Source organism: Dromaius novaehollandiae, chromosome 4 (assembly GCF_036370855.1).
Source record: "Dromaius novaehollandiae isolate bDroNov1 chromosome 4, bDroNov1.hap1, whole genome shotgun sequence".
NCBI lineage: Eukaryota > Metazoa > Chordata > Aves > Casuariiformes > Dromaiidae > Dromaius > Dromaius novaehollandiae.
The window spans coordinates 42118918-42138857 of record NC_088101.1 but is presented as its reverse complement, the minus strand read 5'-3'; the positions used below and the strand labels follow the sequence as shown (position 1 = coordinate 42138857).

At 35.5% G+C, this 19940-nt stretch overlaps 1 protein-coding gene across 14 annotated transcripts in view; it reads right to left on the bottom strand.

Annotated features, from left to right (window-relative positions):
- The window catches only part of GRIA2 (glutamate ionotropic receptor AMPA type subunit 2), a 101924-nt gene that overhangs the window by 29849 nt on the left and 52135 nt on the right, over positions 1-19940 (bottom strand). For all 14 annotated transcript variants that reach the window (XR_010388996.1, XR_010388994.1, XR_010388993.1 and 11 more), the window contains exons 7-11: positions 7334-7501; positions 6948-7052; positions 6142-6252; positions 4786-4992; positions 3911-4281 (exon numbers count right to left, since the gene is read on the bottom strand). Coding sequence is in view for 10 of the 14 variants with exons in the window: in XM_026120209.2 (XP_025975994.1) it covers positions 3911-4281; positions 4786-4992; positions 6142-6252; positions 6948-7052; positions 7334-7501 (962 nt within the window). In the remaining 4 variants the exon portion in view is untranslated. The remainder of the gene's footprint in view (positions 1-3910; positions 4282-4785; positions 4993-6141; positions 6253-6947; positions 7053-7333; positions 7502-19940) is intronic.

Genomic DNA, 19940 nt, shown 5'->3' with positions numbered 1-19940 from the left:
CACGAATCGGATGGAAAAAACAATGCATTCTACAGTTCTTCAGGGTAAGAAAGTAAACTCCACTACACCTCCTGGATTTTGCTTAAATCAGGACTCCAAACTTTACTTTAGGGAGAATTTAAATGCTCCAGTTCTTCAAAGTTCTGAACAACCTGAAATGAAAGTGCTCCCATCGTATTGTGCTATATTAACACATAGGCCTGTCTCGCCCTTCGATGTGAATTTGTGTGAAAACATAATCCAACAAGATCAGTGGAACACTCCTTTCAGATAAACCAGTATGCACTTAAAAATTAAGTGTCTTTAGGCTTGTTTTCCTAAGACATTCAGACAAAGACTGATTTCCACAAAATAATGTTTTATACTGCTGTGGACATTCTATACTGAGGAATAAATAGCATTATTTGCAATAAAAACTCCAATAAAAATCCATAAACTAAAAAAATGCACACAACTTTTCGAAGCTACAAGCACTTAAACGGATAACTAGATATGAAACAATCAAACTGGTAATACAGAAAAATGGTGGAGAAAGTATATTTTTAAATAATAATCTGATGCTTTATCTGCAGCAGGTGGGCTGTTATGGATCTTTGTTTTGCATCTCCTGCTCAAGAAGAGAGAAAAAAAGAGAACTCAAGAAAATATATAAAATATAAAATATATAAAACAGTATAGAGCACACACCCAGAGAAATTTAATAATTTTCGATATTGAAAAATTAATAGAAAAAAATCATTGCTACTGCCATCACTGTCAGACTTCTCTTTTTTCAATGATCCTTTAAACTTTGTAATTACTTACTACTTTGCTTCCAAACAGGACATTATAGGAAGGAGTATATAATCTTTGGAGATGTGCTTAATTCTTTGGCAGAAATCTGCATGTAGTTGGAAGTCTAGTACTAACGAACTGCAGTAACTTAGGTATATCCTGACGTGTCTCTTCTATGTATCAAGTAAACAAATTACAAATCACTCACCCAGCCCAATTCACACTCTTGTGAATGAGATTTCAAACTAGTTTTGATGAGATATACATTAGATAGATATGTATCACTATATATATATTTTTAAAGTATTCTTTAATTTTAAACACTGAAGATAATTATGTAAAGCTGATGTATTAAACTGGGAACAAAAATAAATGGAACCAATTCTGGACAAATCATTTTTGCTGATTGTTATTGTGAAAAATCTCCATGGTATTTGAAATATGAAAAGACCTATTCCATGCCACAACAAACTCACTAATTCACTCTACTACATTAAAAATCAACAGTCAGATATGGTCCAGATTATGTTATTAAAAAGGACCATAGACAAGAACTTATTTCCAATTCTTTCTAGATTCAAATATATTCTGCAAACATGTTTTTGGTCACCTTTGAAAGAATACACATTTACTTTGGCATGGAGGTTACCTGAGTACACAGTAAGTACATTCTACTACTAAAAGGCTGAATTATATAATAAATATATTTGCAAGGTAAAATCTCTGACAACGTATATTCAATAATATCAGTACTGATTTTATGGTATTTTATATTGTATTGACAAAATTCACTACAAATGACAATTCATAATCTGCAAAGCACAGGATCTATCAGAAAGCAAAACTGGTACCAACTTTGTAAAAAGGGAGTAAGCTCAGCGCCAGCTGAGACGTTATGGTCCTGCATGACATCTTACAAGCAAAATCTTTTTGGGTGCGATTCATGTTCAGAATTTTCCCATAAGGTCTGTCCCAGTTAAATAAATCATTATTTTTTTACATACATTTTGAAAAATTTCTAAAGATGAGTAATAATTATTATATGCCAATAAGAACCCACATCTGTACAAGCACCTCATACATCAGATCATTAAATACTAAAATAACCCTTTGTGTGCACAAATACCTAAATTTGTGCAACACCCTTTATACTTACGAAGGTAGTATAGGGCAGAACTTAGAGTACACTCACATCTCAAAAAATACCAAGGGAATTTAGCTGTACTTTGCCTCCTTTTGCTATCACTTTTTCAATGTCACCCATCGTGGCATCATTGGGATTGTTATGCAGACTGCTTTCCAGACAGTCTAATATTAATCAGAACCACTTCCATTTCAGAGTCAGGAAGCCCTAGGAGCTTGTTTACTCAAGAATTCTTAGTTGTTCCCACTTCTGTAATAGAAATGGTAGTAGTAATAGCGTGAAATACAATTTCGCGAATATATTTTGCTCTTATATGAAGAGATTCCTTTCCACATTCACTTTAATTCATTTGCAGGGAGTTAAAATACCATGGTGATAACTTTGGTATAAGAACAAAAATAACTGAAGTGTTTTTAGGCTTTTACACTTTTACAATAAACAGAGGTAAAACACAACTAACTACTTTCCTCAGAAGTATGCTTGGAATGTAAAAAAAGTGTTGTTAAACATATCACTGACACTGAATCCGCCACTTTAATCTCCAGAATAATTTGAGTTTCAGGCACCTTCTACAATGGTAATTTACTATCATTACTCTTATACCACCTTTCAAATATTATCAAAACAGCACACAACAAGTGTCATGTTTTAACAGCCAGCAAAATGAAAAAAATGTATGTGATCATTATTCTACTATGACCTTGATTCAATAAAAATAATTTTGTAGCTAAAACAAGCTAAAAGTTTTGCTGACAACTAAACTTTTGAAGTGTGTAATTAATACAAAAAAACCCAAAGGACATTAACACAGTTTCTCATTACCTGAAACAATTTGATCTCTCCTCATTGTCTCATTCTTCATATACATATGCCAAAATTTATCACATCTTTCATCATAAAGGCAGCTATATTTTACTGTGTAAACTCCATGAAAACATACAAGTCCTCACAGAACAAATGCTCTGCTATTTCCATAGTAGAACAACCTGAAAATCTACCCTTGTCTTTTGGGTTACAAGACGCAGATATAAGAAATGCTCCCTTCTTCTGATTTATTCATGCATTTTGCAGGATAACCACTAAACTCACTAGAAATTGACCTGCTCCCTATCTTACTTTGAGATATTTAGAAATAAAGTTAACTTACTTAGTATAATCTGGAAGCTCTTCTGATTTGATTTCCTTAGACCCAATTGCCCTATTTCAGTTGTTACTATAGTTCCTTTAAACAGTGAGTACTTACCTACCTACGTACTTACCGCTTTGCTGAATCAAGGCTAGAACTACTTGCACACAAGGGAAATAGAATATTTAATGAGCTGCAAAGGAATTAACTAAAGCGCTTTACAGTTGTTCCTAATAAAGTAGGTGAAAATCCCTCAAGGAACGAGGCATGAATAAATTGGACCTTCAAATTCATTTTACCAATTTACTTTGTGACTTTTATAAAACTAGGCCATAGAAAAACAGCAGTGTTTTACAAATATTCGCAAGAAATTAGAGCCATCGCATTACTTTTATTTCAGCTCAAGGCTCCCCTGTAGAAAGAGTGGGTTAATCACTGGGTGTTATGGTATGTACTGAGTTTTGGAGAGAATATGCTAGTTGTGTAGTTCATGAGTAGTGTGTTACCCTTTTTTCCCATTACAGTTGTTGTGAAACAGATGCACTGTCAACTGTAAAATGGGAATATGCAGCAAAAACACGGTACCCCTCCAAGAAGGCATGGAATGACCGGAACCTTGTGCATTTTACAGTCTTCGCATGGTGTATATAGGTTCACTTGGCAAATGTATGATCGACGTTAAGACAGTATCGATCGAATACACCATTATCCTATGTCAGTGACAACCGCTTTTATTGCAAGGACTTCTGTGATTTTGGGGAGAAAAAAACCAGCAACTCATTTCATCCTGACAGTGAAAATATATGCACCATGAACCTCCGGCTGAGACCAAAAATGCACAAAGTTGAAATGGGCGAGTAACCAACCTTGGCGAAATATCGCATCCTTGCTGCATAAAGGCACCCAGGGAAAACCAGAGACTATTAAATATCCCAAATTCATTAGTTGATTCGTTAGTTTGCGCTTCTCTTCCATCTTCAAATTCCTCAGTGTGCCACTCGTATGGGCTAAATCTGCTGACCAGGAATAAAACTACACTGACCCCAATGTAGGCAAAAACAATGCACATCCAGATTTCATATGCTAAGGGATCAAGAAATGAAAACACTCCTGGCTTGGACTTCTGAGGCTTCTTGATCATTATTGATATCCCCAGGCTCATAAAGGGCTTTGAGAAGTCAATCACCTCTTCTCTCACCAATGTTATTGTTAATGGAGCAATTGCAATATCGGCTTTCTGTAAAGGAAATAAAGCAAAGTAATAATAACTGATACAATAATCAGAGCAAAGAATGGTTTCATTCCTATTGCATTTCACAAATGAAAAATAGGACAGCAGAGATGCTGGCAATAGTCATTTCACTGAGAATGCACTATGGAGAATTTGAGAAATTTTTAGTTGAAACTCTTTTTTCTGAAATACATATAACCATATGGTTGGCTTATTCCAAGCTTCCCTTTTTACCCATACCCTTTTCAAAGTATATGATATTTAAAAGTGTTAATAAAGCATTTTGTCTTTTGTCTGGGCAGATGGATGAAATATGTACTCTTTCCCCCCAGCTTAGTTTGCATTTAAAACCTAATTCCAAGCTTTTCTTTTAATATTTCTTCATAGTAAGACAAGTTATTAATCATCTACAAAGGAACTGCATCAGCTTCCTCCAGGGAGAAAACTAGAGCAAATCCCACTACTTCCATCAGTCAGCTTTAATGGCTTTATTATAAAAAATGTTCTTACCCCATAAACAAGTTCTCCAACCATCCCATTCCAGATTTTCGTGTCTGCATCCCTGGCCCCATACTTGCCATCCCCAACAATTGTGAGCTTATATTTGAATCCACAGTGTTTAGCAATTTCTGTAGCTAAGTCCACACAATAGCCCTCATATCGATCATTTCCTTCAAGCATTTCATGATTTTTCTTCATCATGACGTATGGGGACTCCTGCACAGAAAGAACTTGCCTTAGCTACTTGATAAAGAGACAGATACATCAGCTGTGTACTTCATAGGTGAGTGTGTTACCTTTTATACATGAAAAAAGAGAAAACATAACATCTGTAACATACATTCTATAGTTTATTATATATGTCAGCTGTTTAATTATCAATGTGACATGTCCTGTAAAACATTTCAAAACTACATTTGCCACAGTCATGTACAAATATCAATACTTACAGGTATAATGACTGCCAGGAGTATGTTAATAATGACCATGAATGTTAACAGGACTTATGCTTTCAGAGAAGAGAGAATAAGTTCCAAAATCTGTTTCTTTCTCTCTTACACTTTGGATGGAAGAAGGCAAAGGTCTTAGTTCCTCTGTTGTTGTCTTAATACAAGAAAATTCTTTCCTACTCCAAAACCACAACCCTCCCTGCAAAGACACTTCAGACTCTCCATGCTATATCTTTACTGAATTATTACACAGGAAAAAAAAAAAAAAGATATCTATAACTATGCAGTAAAGTTCTATCATCAGCAAAACTAGTGATGAGTCATATTAAAGGAATCTATCTGCTCTTTGCTCAATTGTCACCCAACTATCCCTGCAACCAGTGAACTTTCTATGCTAGATTGTGACCTATGCAAAGTGATGAAGAAGCCGTGTAAACAAAAAAAAAAATGCTGCTCTACAACAGTACATGACATTATTCTCTAAATGACTAGAGTATAATTCTTAATGTTTTATTTTACACTTTTGGAGAGAAGTTCACTGTTGCTCCAATTCTGAAGTGTAGAACAGTCTTTTTCCTGTTTAGCAAAATCCATTCTCTAATAAGCACAACTGGTTAAAAAGTAATGCTGTGGTTCTGCTGTTCAGACAGTGCTCTTCTTTGAAAGCAGGTATTTTCCTGCTTTCTACATTTAGCTTTCTAGGATGCTCATTTCCCAGTCAATGACCACTTGTTTTCTACAGAACAAAACCGCATACTGAATCACATGTATTTCCTTAATTTCCAGAAATTTTACTCACGTATCATAATTAGTAATGCATCACTACCTCAAAAAATAAAAAGACAGCACATTTAAACTAATATAATGAGGAGAAACAAATTATTGTTGTCTTCTGACAAAATATGAGGTTAATTACCAAAATAGTGGTGACAATAATAGTCTTATTCTCTAGTCCTGAAGATTCATTTCCAAGAGGGCCATCAAGAGGATTCACAACCATTTTGTCCACTTCACTCCAATATCCAATCTAAAAAGAGTTTATAGGATGCACAGACACTGGTGAACATGAACTTTCATAGAAAAGGCAAAGCATATTGTTATTATGCCTTTGATATATACTCACAGAAAACTATTTCAGCTATGGATTTACCAGTCTAAATACCTACATATTACATAATTAAAAAGACTGAGCAAAGAGTAATAACACAGAAATAATAACATCTGTTGCTGTTACTTTGCCTAATACAGGTGTACCATTTTCATTCACGTATTAACAGATTTTCATATGAACATCACATATGGTAGAATTAAAAGGGTTATGAAATACTCCAAATTAGGAAGACAAGAGAAACTGGCTTTTCCTGAAAGGTTTGAGAGAGATAATCACATTTAAAGAACCACTAGCAAAAAGCTGTATTTTGCATTTGTCATTCAGAAGGATATTGTTAACTTTTCCCCAATTTCTGTCTGTTTAGCAATTCAGATCAGAAAACAAAACATTTAATCCACAAAATTGAAAAGTACTTACCAGAAATAAAAATCCATATTTATTAGAAACAAATAGCACATATTTTTACTTTGTTCAGCAAAACTATCATAAAATACACCTACGAATACTTACCATCACAACTCACTCTTTACTTATCTGTAGTGTTTCATTACCTACCTTAACACGTTGCTTAGCATGGTAAAACCTTTAAAAACACTTAGAATTCAAATTACCTTCCGAGGACCAGTACTTTTGAGCTCCATGACGTTTATGGTAAAATTGATTCTCTTTCCATTCTGATCAAACTTTATATTCCCTGTTAGACCTTCCACCTGAACCTATACAGATGAAGATGAAAGCAGTAACAGAATCAATTTTGCTCCTTTTTACAAAAGGTATTTTATATTTCTGTAACTGAATATTAATTTGTTAAAAACATTCAGTCTAGACTCTTTTCCATACCAAACAGTTTATCTCAGTAAAGAGATACATTTCTGAGGAGTTAACTTCCACATTAATTGCAGTGTGATCCAGGTTAGGAGACTGGAAGGTCCTTTTCAAGCATTTACAGAGCATTTCTCACATGCACTCATCCCAACGTTCATTCTAGGGAGGCTACCTGTTTCAATGCCCTTTCTATTTCTACACCATGACCCCAGGGCACAGCTGGATTTGCAAGACAATCTCCAGCATTTCCTCTTCTGGAGATCTCAATCCTCTGTTTACGTAAATTACGGAAAGCTTCTGTCATCACTTGAACAGCATCATAGGTGAGAGCTGATGTATACTGAAAAGGAATGAAAAGATTTCAGTAAAAAGTAGTTACAGCTTCACCACTCCATTACTGCCTTATTAATCTATTAAAGACAGAAATGCATTAAAAATAAAGAAGACAGTAAAACATTCTTTAAATCAGACCAATCCATCTTTTGTTTCGAGACCACTACCCTCTTAGGGGAGTTCATGCAAATTAACAAAGTGTGCTCTGCATCAGGAGAGTAGAGGACAGCGCTAAACTAAAACTGAAGTCTAAACTAAAAAATTATAGCTGTTTTCATGGTGTGAATGCCTTTCCTTTCTCACTACAATCGTGTAACACTTCTGTGCGCAGATATGGCTGGAAATCCACAGAGGTGAAAGGGGGCAAAGAAATCCTGTTTAAGTCGAGTTAACATCAGTGACTAAGAAAGTGTTCCTCTGATTACACTCTTCATGAAAGTGCAGCTATATACAGATCAAAACCTATATTGCCTCTCTGGATACCCACATCTCCTCACCCATATATATGCACACAAACAAACAATACATATTTGTATATATATGCTCAACTTTTACCCGATAAATAAAAGCTCAATGGTTTTCAAGTATGCACTATCTTAATGACAAAAAGTAAGCAAAAGTGGCAAAAGTAAGTTTTGGGCTGAGAAGTGTGGAGGAAGGAGTAGTGTCCCAAAAGGATAATACAGACTGAGGCCGGAGGGGGGAAAGCTTCCCATGTTTCTAATCTGACGCAGACTAAGGAGCTTTAAACTTTACAACTTTTGAGACACTGAGGAAGAATCCAGCAATCACCTGCATTCAAAACTGGGGCTAAACAGTCACAAGCAGTTATCTTCAGTGACTGAAAAATTTTCCATCTTAACTGAACAAAAACCACACGTGCATATACACTGAGGACTTTGTTGGAGGGGCTTTATGAGTCCGGAACATTGCAGTTATGCCAAATTTAAGGGCCACTTTTGGAAATATGAGGCAAAATATAACTACTTACAGCCTTATGAATGAATGCAACGATCCCTATGAAGGCTATTAGATACTGAAAATATAAACACTGTAAAACAGTGAGAAATGATGTATAGGCTCTCTGCTTCAATTGTTCAGACTTTAATGAGAATTTTAATGAGCTAGCTCAAGTCATGCAGAAGACTGCTGCAATTGTAACCAAGGCAGGCTTCAGAACTGAGGTCATTTTTGTATGCAACAATTAGACCTTGCAGAGGAAGAAAAGGAAGGTGGAACTCTTTCTCCAGATACAAAAACTTACAGGAAGATTAATGTGAATTTTCTCAAGGAATTTCTCTCTGTGACTTTTACTGAAATCTTTAAGTAATCAGGACAACAGAAGAGGGAAGTGAAAGACTGAGTGGAGTTGATATCGCTGTCTACCACTAGAATAGCAGTGATTATATTCTTGTTGGGGGCATGGTTTTGGATTTGGAAGTGAGAAGAAGGTAACAGGGGGAAAAGGCTCCTGACTCATTTTTGTAGGACTGACTGGCAATACTACTTTTACTGTAGCTCTTCAAAGTACAAAAATATGTTTTACTACACTGCAGGATTTTGAAAAACTTCAAATACAACATTGTCATTAAGTACTGACACACAGTTTGGACAGCTGATGACATAAGAGCTTACTGAGAAGCTGTAGTATTATCTAATTCAGTTATCCTATTTGTTTCATTTGATCAGTGGGGTATATTAAAGGTTTTATCTCTAAGAATACAATTCGTATAGTATATAATTACTGAGATGAATATTCAGAACTCGGTAATATTTTTAGTTTGTATAGGGCTTTGCCTATTAAAAGCTGTCTGTGTAGACATGATATCACATACATAAAATCCACATATTTTTATTTAGGTTAAATCAGCTTTAATCTAAGGATCTCAATATGTCTTACAAACATCTTACACTTCCACATTACCATTAAAGCAAACAGCCCATTCATTATTTCTTACTGCTTTATTTTGCATATACTTTCAGCTCCTAATAACCTTCATAAGGTTCCTTACATTCATTCACTAAGCTGTAGGTAGTTTTAATTTTGGCAAACTGAAACAAAGAGAACTTATAACTATAAACTGGAGATGATTGTTAGACAGATAACCTGCTCATGCAGATGGGTGTGGGGGGGGGGGGGGTGAGTGGGTGGGTTTGGGGGTGTACATTCTGCATGAGTTAAAGGGTGCATTAGCTCTGTCCTGATTCACTTTATTTTATACTGGAGCTTCATTCAGGTTGTGATCTGCACTATTAAAATCAATGGAATATTCTTTGCTGGAGGTGGGGTGGGATCTTACAGCCCACTACTTTTACAGCAGTGTGAACCTCCTAACAGCAGCATGTTAGTTATATTTTATTTTAGGTGATAAAATACGCAACTTTAGTATAAAATCTTATTTGTACATGAATGATCTACATTAATTAGAGCGTGGCAAAGAATATGCAAAGAATATACTTTGCTTCATCATAACTCTAGTATATGATAACAATATGATAATATGAATTACAGTATTATGAATTAAAGTACAGAAGGATTTTACGTTATTTGCCATGAAACATGTTTACATGCCTGTGACCTGAATTTTTTTTTCTCCAAATATCATGGTGTAAAACACCCTGTCAAAAAGAGATAACATAAAGACTATATACAATTTTGCTCATCTTAAATTTAGAATGTACTATATAACTGAATAAAACTTGTGAGCTGCAATTACCCAAGGTGAATTCAAAAAATAAAGATAAAACAAAGCCATCTGAGGATAAACAGAAGATATTAATTATGTGCTGTCCAAGAAAAATCAGCAAGTAACCTTTGTAACTTGAATGGCTGTCCAGTCATTCGCAAGATATCAGTAATCCTGATCCAGCATCCTCTTTTGTAGATATTATCAGTGACTGAATTGTCTAAAGCTGATGAGACCTCAGAGAACACCCCATGAAGCACAATAGGGTTTTTTTCCATAGATTTTAAAGGTGTGAGATTTATAAAAAGATTTAGTAAGATCACCTGCATATCACAGGTCACAAAAAGTTAGCATTTCAGACCTGTATTTAACCTAATGTCTGTCCATTTGCTACTTGCTGAAGACACAAAGTTCAGAGGTGTCCTCAGAGATTCGAATTATGACATAAATATAAAAAAAAGGAATATACTTGAGCAGTAGAAAAGAAATGAAAATGTAATAGGCAAATATTCTGAACCACAAGGAGTGGAATTCATGTTCTCTAGATTTGGACATCTGCAACAACTAGATCTACCCTTGATATACTAGTTTTCTTTTATAGTCAGCAGAGAGATACAGGCATTTTTAGGGTGTGATTCTTTTGACCTGTTTTAGACTCTTCCTTTAGGATGAAATTACTTTTGCCTTAGATTCTATTAACTTGATCTCCAGTGACTTCTCCTGTGACTATTAAATGACTTTAGGGAGACAAGCTCAGACACAAATGTCTAAGCTATAGACATCTATACTCAAACAAATGAAACCACTCAAGAGGACTGTGAACTAGTCATTCAGTCCCAGTCTAAGACATCAGTGAGAGACACAAATGAAACAGTAGGATACTTTGGGCAGAGACTTTACCAGCAGAATCAAAGACAGTACTACCTTACAAGACACTAGGGAGACCTCATCTAGAATAGTGTATACAGCTGAAGCAGTGTTCAAGGACCAATTCAGACTGAAACAGATACATAAGAGGGTTCCTTACCAGGTATAGGGGGTGCTACTGGAAAAGCAGGAGAAGGGACATTGCATCAGTAACAGGGGTTAAGAGAAAGAAGGCCTAAAAGCAGATATGAATGTTTTCCTTGAAGGGAGGTAAGATTCAAAGACAGATGGCAAGGGAAATGTTCTTTGTTGTGAGACTAAGAGAATATAATCAATGGGTATAAACAAATGTTCAACATTCTCCCCTATATTTAAACAATTTAGGTACACTGAAATACAAACAAATATGTATGAAAGTAAACAAATATACAACAAAGACTCAGTCTGTGTGTCCCTCATACAGAATCAGACCAAATTTCATTTTAATGATGATTGTTTTTCAAATGCAATTCCAGTGCTGTATGTATACAGAACAGCCAAACAAATAACAAGTATTTTTGCTCTGAAATGCCCACATCTTTTGGGCAGAATGATGGATGCAAAGATCATCTTAAGCAAGTTTTAGATAGATTTAAGTGTTCAGGTCCAAAACGGCTATCCAGAAAAACTGCTGACTGTGCTGTGTTGAAGTTCTTTAGGTACATCCTTGTTTGGTTTAGAAAGTCTGTTTTCTGGACACACCAGAAGAGCTTTGGTTTATATTCTAGTAGCTAGGCACCTGCCTAAGCCTACATCTCTGGAAGTCCAAGCCCGATCTGAAAGGCAGGCTCAGAGCACATCCAGCAGAGACGGACAGCACTGGGGCACTTAAAGAATTGTCCTAACCCCTTCACTGTAGGATATTTACACGGGAAAGCGGCCTTCTTTTTTTCCTTTTAAAACCAAACAAGGCAAAGGTCACAAGATCCACGGCCCCTGAGGCGCCTAACCCTTCCACCTGTTTCATCTACTACTCTAACGGGACAGAGAGATGGAGATTCCACAAGAATTTCCATTATTCACGAGAATCACCTAAGGTGCCAATTCAGTAGAAAAAGAGTGTAGATACCTGCATTTTGGAGGGTTTCGGGGCGGGGGGGGGGGGGAATTTTACACTGGGGTTAAAGTGTTTTTTTTTTATTATTATTAGATCTAATGCAATGGCCAATACAGAAAAGGAAGTGCTACTGTAAAACAGATGTTTCTTCAAAATATTAGGACTATGGCAGAGAAGAAAAAAGGATGGATCTGGGTAAAAAAGTCTTAGCAACAAAGGGAAACCTTTGTCTTCCAAAAGAAAGCAGAACTGTGCTACATCTTATTAGAAATACTGGGATCTGGATTTACAAAAGTTCCAGACCTCTTTCCTTCAAAAGAATAGACAGTTAACATGTGATACTGTTTTATAATTTTTCTAGAGTCAGAACTTAATGCAGAAGTTGTTGGTGGGAATTTATCACTTCCGTTATGCAGAAAAGAGCTGCACCACGTTAGACGTCTTAGAAAACCTCAATCTTTGTCTCAACTGAGCCAGCTCTGCCCACAGGTAGATGAACTGATGTCTTCAGAACTGTGCTGTCACTTATTCCAGGTCCATCATGTTGTTTTGTCTTAACTTTCATTGATCATGCAGAATGGATCTAAAACATACAGCTGGTGAGATGATTTAATATTATTTGCTCAGAGAGCAGTTGGTAACCAAGTTATAATACAATATGCTGCTGTACTAGGTTTTTATTGCTACTATAGTCATTTGTAACCAATTTAGAGTCAAAGAAATATTGAAGCAGGTACTAAGTTCTACAAGATGTTCTCCTAGCCAATGCAGTTAAAACAAAATAGCAGTTTTATGCTGGTATTAAAAAAGTTCATGTCTGTAGCCTGCTTTCTAAATCTATCATGCTAGGCTGCAATACCAAAATATTCACCTGCCTTAAACACTTCTTAATGAAAAAGAATAATTAAACTTTTAAAACAAGGTCTAGAAAAGGAGCACTGTAGTTTTTAATACCTATCTTCTTGCTGCACATTTTTTTCCACCTTCAGCAGGTTTATGAAAACTGCTGCAAATTGAGTCTTCCTCCTCCTTTGAAAAATCCTAAATAATTAAAAAAAACAAATAAAAAAAAGGAGGACACCTAATCTTTTCTTACAGCAAAGGCAGAATCAACTCTACACTATACCTAGTTTACATATTTGTACTAATGCAAATTGTACCTTTATTATATTGTGAAACTTGTTCTTAGAACATCAAATCATGGAGGTTCTTAAAGTCTCCGGTAATTACTCAACGGCTGAAAAGTTTACTATCTAAACTAATTTCCTCTTACTAAGTTCCTTAATAAGCCTATTAATTCTTGCTGTATTCTCTTCTACTTTTCTAAAAGTTTTATATACCTTCCTAATTCTCAAACCAGAAGCACACTCCTGGTGAACTTTCTATCACTAGAAAACATACGGAGCTTGACAGAAAAACTAAAACCAATTATTTGGATGTGAACTCACTGAGCTTGACAGAAAGACTAAAACCAATTATTTGGATTTGAATCTACACCATTTTTCTTATGGAAAAAGATGTTGTTGTCTTCTAATCCATGCCGCTGCCTGTGGAAAATATCCATAATGACAAAATAAGTAAGATTTTACAATTATTTGCATAATCTTACTTCTAAATTTAAATAGAATGCACTTGCAAAAACAGCAATGCTGCTAATGATAAAATCACCTCTAATTTACTGTAAAGCACAAAGAACATCTGCCTTTTTAATCATCGCCACATGAATGCATAAAGCCTTTTTTCTTCACGACTGAGCTACTGAACACTATGTCATTCCTTATACTGTTAAAAAAGGGCATGACCCAACAGCAAGCACTGCAGCCTATGCACGTAACAGTGAAAAACAGACAAAATAGAAACACTTAAAGCAGACGATGAGACTAAAATGTAGAAAGAGAAAGCCAAATTACTTCTCCGAAAAATCATGCTGTAGGAAATGGATTTGAAAGAGCTGACGTGAAGGTTAAAGTGTAAATATAATAAATGGGAAAATTAAAACCAATTGTTCCACATGAGAACAAACTAGATCAATATGCACATGTAAACAACTTTAAATAGGAGCAACAATGAAACTACACTCTATTCCTAAATATGAGCCAGTGCACTCTGAAGTGCCTTTATCTACAGTGACTTTCCTGTTTGTTGGCAGTTAAAGAAATTTTATATGGACTTTAGGCAAGATTAAGTCTAGAAGCAATAGAACACAGAATCAAGCTTTTATTCTATGGAAAGGTCTTTAATTAAGAAACAAAGACTAGTGTAGCACCTTTTTGTCCACTTTTGTCTATCGGTTACAATGAGAACCTCTTTCTAGCCATTCTCAAAGCAAACATATAGTAAGAGGTTTTTATCAGCACTTGCTTTAGCAGAATATTATACTTAAATCTCTCAATTCCTATGTTCTCCCACAAGAATCAACCCCCCCAAAAAATTAACATTAAATTTGCGTTTGTAAATATAAAATGCTCTTTTACTAAAATACAGTCTTCAACCACTGCTCTTTTTATGATAAAAATTACCATCCAAGCATCACTGAATGTGGATCATGTCATTGGTAAGTTAGACTGTTTTTCAAGACAAAGTTATTCAAGTGATCATAAAAATATTTTCTACATCATTTTCTAGAAGAATAATGCATGCTAAGAGCAATTAATGAAGATAGTAGAAGAAAATATAATTTATCATTAGAGAATAGATCAAATATTTTGTCTTATAAAATGGCTGATGCTATGTGAATGATAAGAATCTGTTAAAATTCCATCAGGCTCTTTATTATTTTTACTCACAGTTGATGGCAAGTCCCATATAGATTAATGGGAGCAAGTTCTAGCAATGAGGTACTAGAAGCGAAACAACACTGGAGTAGAAATGATTCTAAAATGGAATTTCATATGAGGATTATTTAGATCAAAATCTTAGATTAAACTATTGAATAATGGCAGAGTAAATGATTTGTAAGTTCAGTTTTAATATATTCTGATTCACCCTCATTCCCTGCAACAATCTATTGGAGGACTGTAGAAGGCACCTCGGCTTCATATTACAATATACCTTCCACACATTCAGTTACCAGGAAAAAAAAACCCCAACAACAACAACAACAACGAGACTTCAAAGTTCTCAACACACACTGCAGTGATCTAAAAATGTCCAAAACCTGCCATTTAATAGTAATAATAATTCAAATATTAAATATATTAAAAAAGCAAAGTCTGCCTATCACCAATTTTCATCCTTTCTACTCCAACAAGTACTGGGTTTTTTTTGTCTATTATCTCCAGTGGAAATACTTTCTTCTGTTTGCTCCAATCTAAATCCAAGTTAAATACTAATAGAATTAATTGTCTTGCCAGATTGCCAATTTTATGAAGAAATCGTTATTGCCAGAGAAAAACAAACACCTAATGATTGCTTTTCCACCACCCCTGGATTCTGGCTAAATACAGGCAGCTACCCACTTTGATTAGTCCTCAGCACCAGGCTGCTGCCTGAAAAAAGTGAGAAACAGTTTCCAGGCAAACTGCATTCTGTTGGCTGAGGATCCTTAAACACCGATAATTATTAAGAATAGGTGGATTCAAAGTCAAAGAAATGGAGCAGCATAGGTACATCAGGAACTGGCTCTGCAATTTTCTTCCGAAGTCTCACAAATACCTCTGCTTTGACACAGTTCAGCTACTTTTGCTAGCAGGATGGAAGGATCTGGGTCAACGGGCCCTTCGTACGCCTGGGACAAATCTACGGATATTGCCTCACCACCCCCCCCCCCCCAATGCTTTCATTGATAATTGTTCCATTTTTTAATTAAGTTTTCTTAAAAAAAAAAACCCTATACTGGAAAGAGTGATTACTTATGGAAGGGAGCCATAAGCTATTAGAAAGAAGCATGTAGTTTGATGCTGAAATTTCTTTAGTATGCATATTTTATGTATGTTTTTGCAAATAGAAAAGCTTCAATGTTTGGGTTCAAAAGCCAATTGTGCAGTAAAATCAGGTAGCTAGACAGCCAACTGCTGGATGTGTATTTTTATGCACAGCAACCTGATTGGGAAACAAAGAGAATGAAAAATATAAGCAAAAAAATCTCACGAATGCAAGACAACAGTTTTACAAGGACATTTCTAAAAAAATATGACTCCAATTTCTGATTAAATCAAATTATAAATACTAAAATTAAGTAATTCATTTTCTTATAGAAACCATTATAATCTCTGTGGAATTACTTGAATTTAGGCACAATCAATCACATTTTTCCATTAAAACTGTAGCAGGTACAACAGAATATCACTTATAATGTTTATTAAAATGCCTGATATTATAAAACCACTTTCCAAGATGGTGAAGCATAAGAAGCACGCCCTAAAATACTGGTGTTGTCTAATTCATAAATTGCACATTCATTTTTGGGCTTAGTAGTTTAAATCTAGACTGAATGCTCTGAACTTCTAGTCTGAAGAAAAGTTTTCGCTGTTCTCTTCTTTGTACCTTCTTATTAGTGAGTTATCTAAATTTTAATTATTTCTGCAAGCTAAAATGTACTTTCATATTTGTCTGCAAGTGTGCTGTGTATTCCATCCTTGAGGCAAACTAGCACTGCTAGAGTTCAAACACCAGCCTTGCATTACAAGCTTCATTCTTCCTAATTTACCAGTTTGAGATTGGCAGTTTTCAATTCTTGTGATTTTATCATAAACAGCACGCTATTTACTACTATATAAACATTCCAAATTGTAAAACCACATGATCATCACAAAATATACATCTCATAATGATTTCTAAGAGGCTAGATGACTTGATTGTAAAAAGCTGTGAAAATGTGAAACTACTAAAGACAAAATCAAGAGGCAAAAACCATTTTGTTATTTTAACTATACATTGACTGGGGGAAGGATTTATGAATCCTGAAATATAATCTTATGAATTCTGAACATCTGAAACGTACCATACTAGCATGAAGCAATTTATGCCATTGACAATGGCTGCAGTGAGTACTGGGTTCTTATCTCCCAACATAATGGTATTCACTGTGCATCTCAACTGCTTTAGTTTTTCAACCAGGCTGCCCCAGATTCCCTTCTACATGCTGCACATAGTTTCTGTACATGTATGATATTTATACCCACTTCTTGCATACACCAAGCTTAGGAAAGCTCATCACAGGCTATGATAGCTTGGTATCTCTCGCCACGTCTCGCTAGCCTTCAAGAAGTATGAACTGGAATTGCACCGAAGGCTGCCCCCAACTGAACAGATTAATCAGATTAGGAAGTCAGAGCAGTTGGCTGTGAATGAATGCATTGCTCTTCAGAGTCCTTTTGCAATAGCAAGAGGTTTGCCTTAAACACAATAGCCTGACACAGTGAGGCTCAGAAGGCCTAGCATATTTGTAAATACACAATAAAGCATCAAAGAGGACTTCAACTTACTGTTATTAGGCCTTAATAAAGTTAAGTGGGGCTTTTGTTTTGCTACGTGGCAAAGAAATTAGCTAGGCTGCTCAGTAGTAGCGTTCAAGTTCTACACATTATTAGCTCTTTAGGATTGTATGCAGACTGAGAAGACCCACAGTTACAACATATAGAGTACACGTTAAACAAGGTAATTCTGGGGTTAACTGAGTATATCAGCTTCACTTCTGAAAGATGAAGTAAAAAGGCAGCAAAGCAGTAGACTAAGTGTCCTACTTAAAAACAACTACAAGATTTAAAGATTATCAGTACAGGTACAGTGCAGTAATAAAATCAGGTGTCATACTCTCATCTACACACTAAGACTGAAAATTCTTTTAATTAATATCTTCATAAATTGTGGAATATACACTTTTAAAACAATTCCATCCAAGTCCTCTTGTGGGCATCTTTGGAACTGGGCTTCAACATCTGTATCTTTTTTTGGCAAGCATGTACCTTTGCAATGCGCATTTTTAGAAAGCTGTGCCTTTATCCACTTTCAAGACTGCACTTGGGTGCTGTGATATGTCATGTCAAATTACGTCAGTTATATTCCATTGCCTTGCATTTTATAGTGTAAAATGAACCTCTATTTCCTTCTGGATTACAAAAGGAAGAGATTACAATGCAGTTTGCAACACTATTGCCTGCAATGAGACAGCATTTGCAATGCCTAGGCCAGGGACACATAACCTCTTTTCAATTGTATAACCATAATACAAACTCCTATCAGTTTTCATGTTGGTTCTGTACAGAATTTGCAGTGATAACTTCGGAATTCTAATTAAATTTTATGATTAAATAACACTCATCCTATCTATCTAGTAGTAAAGGTTCCCTTCTAGGCTCCATGGGAATTAGTGACAAAAGCTCATGTGTAAACAATGACAATTTGGATAACTCCTTCAAAACCAAAGGGGGGAAAGGTTATTTATAAGATTATAGAAGGGACAAATAGGAGAACGGTGGATCAATCTGCTCAAAACTCAGATGTCTAAATACTTTTCCAAGAGGCACAGGACAACTCACATTAATATTAGTATAGAAAGGAACAGCTTGTTCAGGATGGACAGGTAAGGAATGCAATGCAACAAGAATAAATGTAAAACCCCGTACTTTACAAGAATGATTAAGTGCACAGATATGAGATTGGACTGTCTAAATAGGCAGTCCAGGAGAAGCACTGCAGAAAAAGATCTGAAGGTTAGTTAGCGTGTATCTCAGGATAAATATATTTTCAACAGCATTATGATGGTGAGAAAAAGAAGAGTAACATAAAAGGACGTATTGAAAGGAATACTGTCTGCAAGACATGAAGCCATTATTTCCATTTGGACAGCACAGCACTCAGGTAAGGTGCAGGACCCAGTCGGCATTTCAGACAACATAGGTGCCAGTTGGGAAGTTTGTTATTTTCTGGGAAGTTGTACCAGAGTACAATGACTAGTATAATCTGTGAGTAGAAAGTTCAAAGGAAGATGGATTATTTAGTCTATGAAGGAAAAAAGCAAGGAGGAATATGGCAGCAGTCTTCAAATACAGAAGGACAGCTATAAAAGAGAACTTCCTCATATCTATTATAAGCAGCCTAAGAAGTAATGGATTAGGTGATATCAAGGCTGATTTAGGTTAGACAAAAACAGAAAACTAAGACTATTTAAGCTCTGAAATAGATTGCCTGGGGAAGATGTGAAATGACTCTCCATCATTCAGAATTGCACAGGTGGATTTGACCCAGCCTTCAGGCAGGCGAGATGGACTGGATGACCACTCAAGGACCTTTCCTGCACTATTTTCTATGATTCTGCTCTGCCTCTAGCTCCCTCAAGGATGTGAATGAAATACAACATATCTCTGTCCTTACATGTAATGGCAGGCAGAAATAACAAGTAATATGTGAATGAAGTAGAAAGTTACCTGAAGAAATACAGTAACTGACACAAACAATCTCTCCAAACATTGCAATATACATCCACTTTTTCCCCTACCAACACCTCTAGCATGTGTAAATTATCTGATAATTTAAGATATCTGTTAATCTCTTGTATGACTGTTAGCACAATCACGGGTATTCCTTGTACAGACGATATATAAAGGAAGGCAAAAATCAGATCAGGCCTCTTACTGAATTTAAAACTACAGGTACTCTCCAGTTAACATTCAATTCACTTATTTTTCCCATCCACAACAAAATAAACCTCAATAACATAAGTTGTCCCATATGTTCTCCTTCATGTCTTCCAAATTCTAGTATAGCTGGAAGCAGCAATTAGACAGCCTGGAAGAATTAAAGGGAATACCTATGATAAAGTTACAGATTTTAATGCTATAACTGTTACAACCACT